This window comes from Brachyistius frenatus, unplaced genomic scaffold (genome assembly GCF_029030835.1).
Source record: "Brachyistius frenatus isolate BFR_SWC_R1_liver_20210118 unplaced genomic scaffold, ASM2903083v1 Contig_29, whole genome shotgun sequence".
NCBI classification, from domain to species: Eukaryota; Metazoa; Chordata; class Actinopteri; family Embiotocidae; genus Brachyistius; species Brachyistius frenatus.
In genome coordinates this window covers 3,795,001-3,806,681 of record NW_027210628.1, presented here as the reverse complement: position 1 = coordinate 3,806,681, position 11,681 = coordinate 3,795,001, and the positions used below count along the sequence as shown (strand labels likewise).

General features: G+C 42.1%; 1 protein-coding gene across 1 annotated transcript; it reads left to right on the top strand.

The window, feature by feature from the left end:
- The first annotated feature begins 472 nt into the window (after positions 1-472).
- spata18 (spermatogenesis associated 18) lies at positions 473-6,193 on the top strand. Its single transcript, XM_069699268.1, has 12 exons — positions 473-603; positions 1,382-1,487; positions 1,590-1,705; positions 1,864-1,982; positions 2,090-2,185; positions 2,281-2,415; positions 3,558-3,801; positions 3,916-4,074; positions 4,189-4,364; positions 4,613-4,736; positions 4,863-4,937; positions 5,232-6,193. The coding sequence occupies exons 1-12, from the start codon at positions 517-519 to the stop codon at positions 5,286-5,288; spliced, it is 1,494 nt and encodes a 497-aa protein (XP_069555369.1). The 5' UTR covers positions 473-516; the 3' UTR covers positions 5,289-6,193.
- The last annotated feature ends 5,488 nt before the right edge of the window (positions 6,194-11,681 follow it).

The following is an 11,681-nucleotide window of genomic DNA, read 5'->3' as shown; positions in this document are numbered from 1 at the left end:
TGCTCGTTATGGTTGTAGATGTAGTCGTGATCTGACAACGTTGACCGAACATTTAATTTAATTTTATTTATTATTCAGTGTCATACGGTTAATCTAATCGGATTGCGCGTGCGTGCGTGTGTGTGCGCGTGTGTGTGTGCGTGCGTGTGTGTGTGTGTGTGTGTGTGTGTGTGTGCGTGTGTGTGTGTGTGTGTGCGTGCGTGTGTGTGTGTGTGTGTGTGTGTGTGTGTGCGTGTGTGTGTGTGCGTGCGTGTGTGTGTGTGTGTGTGTGTGTGTGTGTGTGTGTGTGTGTGTGTGTGTGTGTGTGTGTGTGTGTGTGTGTGTGTGTGTGTGTGTGTGTGTGTGTGTGTGTGTGTGGGGTTATAACCGCTCGTCTCCTCCTCTCGGTTACCACAACTGAGGCGGTGCTCGGCCATCGGTGTGTCGTAGGTGGAGAAAGCTGCCAGGACAGATCAAACCTCCTCCACCTCCTCCTCCACCTCCTCCTCGGACACCTCCTCGGATTACTTCTTGGACATGGCCGACACTTTAAGGAGATTGACCGGCACTTCTTCCTTCAGCGTCCTGCAGGACAAGATTGAGAGCTGGCACCGAGACTACCATGTAAGTTCATCGATAAGTCATGATCGACCTAAATCTGCCGCTTCATTAGCCGCCCTGACGTCTCTTCCGTGATTGTTGTCCCATTAATTAGTTGGTTAAAAGTATTCACTTACAAGTTTTAGTCAAGCTCGGTTTGCAGCGAACACCCTCCTCTTCATCTAAACAATTATACATTATTTGTTTACGCTGTTTGTTTTTTTTGTTTTTCTCCCATAAAAGCGAGATCTTTTTCAACACCTTTATTAATGCAATAATGGATCAAATAAATTGAAATATATAAAATAATTTAAAACATTACAGCAAAGGAATGCACATGTTTTAGATTACATTGATTTTCCGGTAAAGTTTGGTTGCTATGGACGCCAGTCGCCATGGCTACGGTTGGACTGTTCCAAAGATCTCTGCCTCACTGTTGAGATGGTTCACTTCCTATCACTTCCGGTAAAAAAAAAAAAAAAAAAAAAAAATCAGCTGGGTGGCTACACCGGAACAGTACCGGAAGTGATCTGTCTGAACTTCAAACGTGATCGTTTCTTACAGATTATACAACCGTTTAATATGAAAACCTTTAAAATACAGATAATAAAACAAGTGTCCCTGTAACATTTACACACCGAGGGACTGTGAGAAACCAGAAACGATACAGGCCGTAACACTTCATGTGTTTTTATGCGTTATGGTATTGAATGTGTAAACTGACCGACACCTCATATCACGGCAAAAGTTTGTGTTGTTTTGTTGACTTTTTGTTGTTGTTGTTGTTGTCTTCCCTTCGCAGGTGATTTCCTGCGATCAGAATCTAAACAGATGTTGTGAACTGATTGAACTCACTGCCAAGATCCAGGGCCAGCTGTTTGCCATCCTTAACCTCACGGCTGCTGAAGGTCAGCTTTACGTTTACATCTACGCAACTTCGATCTCTTTTAAAAAAAAGAAAAAAGCAAACTGTAGCACACATGCTCTCAATATCGTTTGTCGTGAATCAGGTGGACACTACGCCGGAGTGGACACTCTCAAAACACGCCTGCTGCCGTGGCTTGGAACCTGTTTCTCAATGTCCAGACCATCTGTGACTGATGACACCAGTCTGCAGCTCATCCAGGTGACGTCATCTGTTACGTATTCATTTCATCCAGTGTAGCACTACAGAAAACATGAACATAAAACACATGAAAAGCACTTCAACTCATCTGAATTTGGTCATCTGATGTTGTGGCGGCTGTATGTCGTTTACACCGTTTCATCGATCGTTATTTTCAGGATTCAGTGGAAAAGGACAGAAAGATCAGGAATCTGTCAGCGTCCCATGAGAGCGACATGCAGATGATGGAGACTCAGCTGAGCTCGACTCGCCTGCAGTTGGACTCAGTCAGAGCAGAGTGAGTTGAACACACGAGACGTTTCTTACCTCAGCTCGCACTGCTCATGTTTGAATGTGACACTTTGATTACCGAATATCGATACAACTACTGGTTTGTGTTAACAGACTGATTGGTGCTCAGAACGAGCTGGACGAGACAAAGAGCAAATCAGCGGCCACCCGGCTGGCCACCGCAGACGAAATATTACAACTGAAAGCAGAGTGGGCGATATTGTAAAATATTGTCATTTAATTTCAATCCCGTAAATGTCCTTTTTTTGTTGTTGTTGTTGACGTGAAGCGTGCCTGTGTTTCAGTTTGCGATCGGCACACGAGCAGGTGGAGATTTATCAGAGGAATCTGAACGCTCTGCATGACTACGAGCGTCAGATTCGCTTGCTGAGAGACGAAGTGTCCTATCTGAGCACGGAGAAAGCCATGCTGAAGGAGAGGTACTCGCATGTACCCAACACACACACACACACACGAACACACGTCTACTCACACACTGACGCCCTGCAGCGTCTTCAATAATGTACGCAGGCTTTTGGTTTTGTGCCTCTTCGCCTGCCGCGGCCGGAGGCGTTCGGTTTTCGGGTCGTCCGTCTGTTCATTCAAAAGTTCTGACTGCAATAACTCAGGAACGCCTTCAGGGAACTTCTTCAAATTTGGCACAAAATTTCACTTGGTCCCAAAGGTGAATTGAATTGATTTTGGTGGTCAAATGTCAAAGGTCAAAGGTTACTGTTCTTACCTCATGTCCGTTTCCTTTTTTTTTTTTTTTTTTTTTTTTTTTTTTTGAGGCTATATCTGAAGACCTGCTTGAGGAAATGTATTCAAATTCACCACAAACAATTATTTGGATTCAAGGATGAATTGATTGGATTTTGGTGGTCAAAGGTCAAAGGTCAAAGCTAGGGTAACCTTCATTCTGTCCCATGATGGTCTTAATGTGTTATCTCAGGAACACCCTTGTGGGAATTTCTTCAAATGAGGCCCAAATATTCAGTTGGGCTCAAGTATGAACAGATTCAAATTTGGTGGTCAAAGGTCAAAGGTCACTGTGACCTCATAAAACCCATTTGTGGCCATAACTCGAACATTCATGACCTAATTTCACACAAATGTCTTAATAGTATAAAATAATGAAGTGATGACGTCTTATATCCAGAAGGTCAAAGGTCAAGTTCAGTGGGACATCATAATGTTCTGCAAAAACAGTTTTCTGGCCATTAGCCAACTCAGGAACAAAAAGAGAGGTTTTTTTGACCATATTTCACATTTGGTCACATAGCAATATTTAGGGTACCTGTCCAGAAACTGCTATGATTGTGTAGATATTCCGAGCTGCAGGGTTTAAGATGTGTGAAGCATCCATGTTTAAGAATCTGAAGGTTCTCTGCAGCAACATCTATATTTGAAGCATTGTTTGTCAAGGCCACAACTTTGTGTTCCACCAGAATCACATTTGCCAGCCAAATTCCTTTAAAGTTGCCACTACGTACATCATCTGAGTCTGGACAGACATGGATGTAAACGCCAACTTGTCCGGTTGACAGTCCCGAGGAGGTAATTCTACTTTTGCCTGCTTCAGGTTGGTGAGAAGTCGTTCTCCGAGCCCGTTGCCCAGCCGCAGCCGCAGCCGCAGCCGCTCCTCCAGCCCGGTGAGGAACGAGTCTCCCACCAGGGCAAAACTCACCAACTCCTCCCGCCACGCGCGCCTCGTGTCGCGCTTCAGTGACCTGTATGCTGTGGAGCGTCTGGAGGCCCAGACCCTGCTTCGATGCTACATTGCTGACTTGGAGATGGTGCAGAAAATCATCTTCATCGCTGTTGTGGTATGATTGTAATTATGTTAACGTTGCCTGTAATGAGTAACAAAGCTGTTTATAGAGGCTGGAGTAAGGAAACAACTTTTATTTGTCTTTTCTCTTCCTCTCTCCATGTCTTAGGAATCCTTCAGGACAGCAAAACTGGCTTACCGTCAGTTCATGATGCGAGTGAGGAAGACGTTGTCCATATCTCACTTTGGTCCAGAGAGTTTAGAGGATGCACGTCTGGACTACATTGTCAGAAACCTGGACCTCTATGATGTTCAGGCCAGCGTCAATGTGAGACTTCTCTGATGTGTCCTGTGCAATATTTATGAACAAACTGCCGGAGTTTGACACTTTGGGCTGCTATTATCTGAACAATATATCTGACTTTGTCCTTCATGTCCGCAGGACGTGATCAGCGCCATGAATGCGAACCCTCGGATCTCCTTCCCACCAGAAGTGAACTTTGGCCTCATCAGTAATTTGATGAGGGAGACATGCAAGGTGGCCTTCGCCATGCAGACGCTGGACCCGCCGCTCGACTTGGCCTTTGCAAGTGATGGAGAACTTTACAATGACAACAGGTCAGTCCTGTTCACAGTGCTGTGTGAGAATCCCCTCTGTATCAGGGCTGCCCAGGAGTTTGTTTTAATCCATATGTAATTATAGAGTTTAAAGTTCCACATGTTACATGCTACATCATTGAACAATCAGTGCAAGACTTCACTGCAGCCTATCACTCTGTTATTTGATGCCTCTGCCAGTAGAGGTCACCTTCAACATTCAGATGTACAGTTCTGACCCCCCCTCCCTTCCTCCCGTTCCCCTCCAGGTACCGCCATAGCTACGACTCTGAGTTCACTGCTCCTCTGGTGATGTACCACGTGTGGCCAGCCTTGGTGGAAGGAAACATTGTGATAGTGAAGGGCGAGGCGGTGACCAGAAGAGGTGCTCCGGTACGGATTTTATAGTATGTCAGAAAATATCATCATTTATCCAGATGTTGGTCTGTAGAGTATGAAGGTGCATGAAAATACAAACAAAGCTCATGTGAGTAATTAGTATGTGTGTGTTTTTCCCAGTGGAGCAGAAGCCGAAGCAGGAGCAGGAGTTCCAGCCCTGTGCGCTCTCGCTCTCTCAGCCCAACTCGCAGTCTCGTAAGTCTCTATAATATTTGATCGTCCAACAAACCACACAGACAGAAAGTTACAATCTGGGATTTGGGTCCCAAAAGAGATATTACTTCTTTTTTTTTTTTTTTTTTTTTGGGGGGGGGTTAACATTACTCTGCTACTAATGAAACTCAGATTCATTTCACCCTTTCCACTTAACAACATGCATGCACAACCATGGCCCTAAGGGTACGTGATTTAAAATTCATGTTTTATTTAACTGGAGCTTTAATTTATTTCAAAACCTGATAACATAATCACAATCATCATGCTTTTTAGGCATTTAACAGCAAAAGAACCCTGTCTCCTGACCGTCTGACAGCGAGCCGACTGTGAACTCTAACCTCATTGTCACCGGGACAACAATCTCCACTTGTACCTCACAGAAAATGTCTAATGTATTATATCTGTATATTTACTCTTACGCTTCCACCAAATAAAGCAATGATATCCTTAATTATTTTACCAACCAAAGGGTTCAGAGTTTAATTGTTGGAGGGCTGTTGTAGAGGACATTTACTGTTTACATAGGACACCGTAGATGGAGCAGAAATAGTCTGGCTAATAGTTTTTAGTTTACTTCATTTACTCTGTGTTTTTGATAGATTCTAACAGTATTTTAGTTTAGAAACTTAAAATACACTTTTCAGGGGAAAACTAGACCTGCACACTAGTACTTTGTTACACAGCTAAAATTAGGAACCATATTAAACATGAAGCCCTCCTTATGTTCTTCACCAATAAGTCTGTGTAGCAGGTTGTAATGCAGGCGTGCTGTATGGTGCTAATGATCAGTGCTAACTTCACATCCTCCAGTACTTGACTGACTGATATTGGTCAATATTTTCAGTGTTGTAGTGTGTAGTGCTGTGTTATTGTTGGTAAAATTTTGTTTGTGACCTGAAGTTTGTCATAAGTGTGAAGTCTGCTGAGTTTTTTGTTTTAATTAGACCTTTTAAAAAAATAGTGTTCGTGTGAACAAGAAAAGCACCAGTAGCTGGTTATTCAGCAACAATAGGATGCATTCAACATGACAGTTCCATTTTTTTTCTCAATTACAATTCATGTAGTGTATGTTACTACTGACTTTGTATGCAGTAAACTGTAGTTAAATTACCTCTTTAATGGCTTGAAGGATGAATAGTATAAAAACATGTTGATGTCGATATGATTTGATTTGTGATAATTATATACTCTAACTTGCCTGTTATGATTGATTTTTTTTAAGATTAAATGCCTGTGGTTTCCTGCAAATCCAAGATGTTTGATGTTTTTTGTTGTATATTTTATATATATATTTTATTGTTAATTTCATTTTCAATATTGATTTCTTCTCTAGCCTTACATTTACTATAACAATAGTGAGTGTCAGTTTGTACCATAAAGACATATCCTTGTTTTCATCCATTGAAATTGAATGATAATGTAATTACATCAATTATAAATTATATATAATTATATATAGAAGTTCCATCCATGTTTAGATTTCCTGACTCCAGTTGTACTACTTCCCAGTTTTAACAATAGAGGGCGCTGCTACTCCATCATAAGAGTGAGCACAAGAGGTCGAAACACTTCGGTGGTTGCAGTGCAACTTGAATCTCTGTCAAACACTGACCCGTCACACCAGACGCCACTTCATATGAAACCTTAAACATTTATTACGATTTAATTTCTGTCAGACACTTGAAAAAACAGAATGAAAAGCATTGGTTATTGGTTATTTGTACTTCTGTGATCTTTCAAATAGCCTGCATTTATGTGCAGGATTTTAAATATCCTGTGCATTAAATCTTTTTTAATAAACAATAACTTTATCCTGATACAAGTTTAAAAAAAAATGTAAATAGTATAGTCGAACAGTAGCATTGTGCATCATCCATGTGTGTGTGTCCAACATTATTTTTACATTTGAATGAGTTTCTCAGGGGAATCCCAGCAGCAACATCCCAGCCTTGACTGTTTGAGCGTTTCTGTCATCTAATTAGATCTCCGTATCTGCCGGCCTCGCCTGCACCAGACTGCCTCACCAGCTTCACCAATTATACTGTCGGCGCTCTTCGAGTCACATCTGAAATCAGGTGTTTGCTCTGCTGAGCAGAAACTGAGCAGGCCTCTATAAACTCTGAGGCCTCTCAAAGATTAAGACAAGAATCACTCACTGACAGCTGCACCATAGTTGTGTTCTATTTAAATGTACTCATAGCCAGAGTTTCTGATGAGGATTAAAAAGAGCATTTGTTGTTTTGATTAGATGTAAATCATATTCATGCACTGGTGATTCCACTCAGCTGTTTCCGGCGTGACCACGGTATTTGTCTGTGCTGATTCTGATTAAAGATTACATGTTTTCCTTCCTGATTAACATCCCACATCAGAGGATGCTGTTTGCTGTTCGTCTCAAGAACTGAATTTTACGAATGCTAAGAATTTCAAAACTTGCATAATATCATCTTATGGTTTCACCCACAGAAATTAGGACAAAATGCTGTATGTGTTCTCACGCTCGCATATGTGTAGTTTCTCCAGAGGCAGACATCCAGATTCAAGTGTGTCCTCACAAAGGATTACAAAATATCCTTTGTTAACCCTTCCTTCAGCAGTACTGGGAGACTTGGAGAATATATATTGGAAAGACATGTCATGGAAACTTCCTCCATGCCTCCTCATCATATTGCCACACAATGAGCGTCTTGTCAGATCTGCGAGGGAAGCCTGTGGACTGTCTCAGCTCAGGGTAGCGGGGGGGTTGTTGTTTACTCAGGTGTGCTGTGGTCAAGTGTGGTCAGGGCGACCGCAGACTGTGGGCAGATGGAGATGAGAAAGAAGATCGCTAACTGTTTTGCCCTGTCTGTTACACAGCAGAGATTGAAAGCATCATGCCTGCTGTCACGGGCCTCACACTTCATTTGACAGAATACACTGCGAGCCTCTATATCTGCTGGTTCCTTTGTGACCAGACTAGAAAGATTTCAGCAGGTGAAATCTGCCTACATGACCCACATTGGTGAGACAGTAGTAGGCGGAGCTCCTTCAACAGACAGAGAGTTTCAAATCCAGCTGAAGTTTCCAGTTTTGTGGCCTGACTCAATGCTGCTGGACCATGTGATGTTTCCTCTGGCTCTTCTTAATGTGCTCTGTTCTGGCAGGAGTTGAGTTTCTGGAGCTTGATGAGTACCCACCCTGAGCCTCGCAGGCAGCCCAGAAGAAGGGAACGTTAATGGGGCTATATATCACAGCACATGATGACATGGTTATGGGTAACCATGCACACTGCAGTGTGTAAATCAAAAGCAATATTAAAATAGAGAGAGGGGAGAAGGAATGAAGGAAATCAAAGCAGCGATTACTAAATATGAAGCAGACGATCTTTCCTATGTGATGGAGTCACCCTTCAGCAGGGGAGTCAATGAGCAACTGCAGGTCGACCTCTGTATTTCCATGAGAGGGAGAGCTATCTGTGGCCCGGAGAGGAAGTGAAACACATCTGGAACGAAGCAGGATGCTGGCTCTGCACAGGAGGACTCCGCAATTTATGACAAGAGGGACAAAACAGAGATGGAGAAGAAGACAGAGCACTGATAGCCGTGGCTTCATGCCTCAGTGTAATGTTGTGTGTGAATAAGTGCACATGCACAACCAAACCCCCTCCCTCACTGTTCCTGCCGCGATGCAACACCCAAAGGCGATCTCCTTGGCACCGAGCAGCGGGTGAGGTCATCGCGCCTGGCTTACTGCTGCTGCAGGCTTCAGCCTCATGGATGCTGAGGAGCAAAACAAGGCGTGACTGTGGATCTGAGTCCCTGTGAGAGCAGACATCAAGTGACCAGAATACACTGCCAGAGATACCACGGATAAACACTTCCTTCCTCTCTCTATGACAACTAGCATATCAAATAAAGATAAATTACTTCAAACTTGATATGTCCTTTTCCCAGTGCACACATTTGTCCAGACTGCTTCCTCTTCCTGCTCTGTCATCCTTTTGCACATCTGGACTCTCACAAGCAAACAGGAATATTTGGAAGTCAAATGATTTTCATTAAAACTGTGTAAAATAGTTTCTGACAAATGTTGACGCCTGCGTTGATGAGCTTGTAGTTTCCTGACATCGGCAGTCATTGGGGGAAGATAGAGATGTATCAATGTTCAGTTTAAATGGAGAAAACAGCCAAATCTATTCAAACACACATTTTTCTAATGAAAGCAGCTGTTCTGTCTGTGCCTGGACTTTCATGATTTTAAAAGAGCAGCAACACAAAAACCAGAACCCAGAGTGAACTGGTCTGCTACATGATTTTCCACAGAGCAGCTTTTAACACATCATTATAGCCTCCGAGGCTGCCGTGACCTTTTCTCTTTCTTCAGGATGGAGGATAAATCTAAAGATGTCAATGTGTGCTGTAATTACATGGCCTGCTTTGTCAAGAGGTACACTGTGGTGAACTCAACCTGCTCCTTGTCGTCCAAAATGAGCCCTATCCTGGATGCCGGACTGCTCCCATATAAAAACACATCTGGATGCAGTGATTAATGGGAATAACAGCCATCCATTTACATTACAGAGCAGCGCTGGCAGGGTCGAATTGCATGGATGCAGGTGTGAGTTTAGGGAGGTTACTGCTCCGCTGGGGCTTGTTACACTTAGATTTGATACTCTCACGGAAACCCACGATCAAACCTGGCGCCAATCTTAGTATCCGACTGGCCTCTGCACCAAACACCCCCACCCTGAACAGTGATGGAGGAGAGGGACATTAACGAGAGGGAGAGAAGAGGAAGGAAGAAAAGATGTGAGAACTGCAATATATGGATACTTTCTGCTGACTTTGGTCTGTACAGCTTCATTTGTACTGACTGAACCTACGTCATGTCTCTGGATGTGTCTGTTTCTGCCTCTCATCTGTTACGTCTGTCACACACGGACACGGACAGGAGGTGAAACTGTCATTGAGAAAAAGCAGACAGACATGAAAACTGCACAATGAAAAAAAAAAAAAAAAGGTGTTCAAATAAGATGGGACAGATTAATTAGAACACTAAAGTAAGTTTTTAATAAGAAGTTATTGTGTTTCATTTGTTTGTGTTTAATTGTGGATGACTAAATATGAGAAGTGATTGGTATGAAGTCATGTTTCTACCTCCTCACTGATTGGCATCTGTCTTATAATGTATTCATTACCAACTGTATTGCAGGTTCACCACTAGATGGCAGTTCAAGACTGTGATTTACTTGAGTGAATCAGAGTTTGTCAGTGAAAATCACACCGCTGGAAGAAGCATTCAGATCTTTTACTAAGATAACAGTCGTAATGTAGCGGCAAGCAGTAGAAGACAAGAAGCACATCACAGTAAACCACAAGTCTACAGAGACGGTGACTTACAGACTGCACCACCGGGGAGTCATTCATTATCACAACCATCTCGTACCTTGAGGCAAAGATATTTTATGTGCGACAAAAATCACGTGGTGTTTTGTGGTGAAGTTGCCAGCATGGTGGTGCAGTGGTTAGCACTGTTACCATATAGGCAAATGGTTAAGGGATTGATCCCTGCCTGAGGCTTAACTAGGTGAAGATTAATATACATAATAAAGTACAATTATATAATATAAAATGTTTTGCTTACAGTACAAATAACAGGGAGATATTGACTATCACTGCGGACTCACCGTTTTACTAAACAAAGCCCCTTTGAAAACATGGGATATCTTGTCTCCAAAGAACATCTGCATCAATTTTGATAGCATTTGAATGAATATTTGTGGATTTATAGGTTGCAGTGAGTCAAAGTTTTGTCACAATGCAGAGTTTGTCCTGAAAGAAATTCAGCTCTGTAGCCCATAGCGGTGATTTATTGTAATTTTTGTAGAAGTGTGGAATGTGAGATGGCTCGAGATTAAAATTGTAATATAAGTTTATGGGACAATGTCTGCAGTCTAAGCAGAGTGGCGGTGCAGTGGATAACTCTGTCGCCTCTCAGCGGGACGGTTAAAAGTTCGTGTCCTGCCTGGGGTTTGCGTTGAACTCCAACTGGTTTGGGGTCTTTGATTCTACATTGCCCAAAGATGATGGAAGGAAGAAGTTTGGGGGAAACTTCAAATCTGGTGTAGTTTATTTGTCCACACTTAAAACCCTTCTAAAAGTCAAAATGTTGGTATTAAATTTCTGAAAACATTCACATATTGGATGATGTCAGCTGTATCTCCAAATATTTCTGTGAATTTCGAGCAAACGTTTGGAGAAATAGAAAATTTTGTGCATACAGTACACATTACAATTATAATTGTGCATACAGTACACATTACAGGAAGATAATTAATCAGATAAATTGAACAAACTTAACTTTGAAAACATGTGATACCTAGTAATCAAAGAATGTCTGTATAATTGTTTTGTAGCATTTGAATAATCGATTTGTTTCCATAAATGGTACAAAAAAAACAAGTTGTTTTGCTCTTGTGGGATTCACAAAGAAACGTCCTTGAGATCCCAACAGGCTGCAACTGTGTGAGAGGAAGGCGGTCCTGGAAAAGACAAACTTAAACAAATGTTGAGAAAAATAACATCAAGACAAAGTTCATTTTAAATACGACATAGATTCAGTTGTGTGGTTTATTTTAAACCAATATCATGAATACAGAGAGTTCGTAAAGTACTCACTTTTTGCACACTTCATGGTGTTATATAGATTTAATTTTAAATGGGTAAAATCGCTATTTGTGACCAT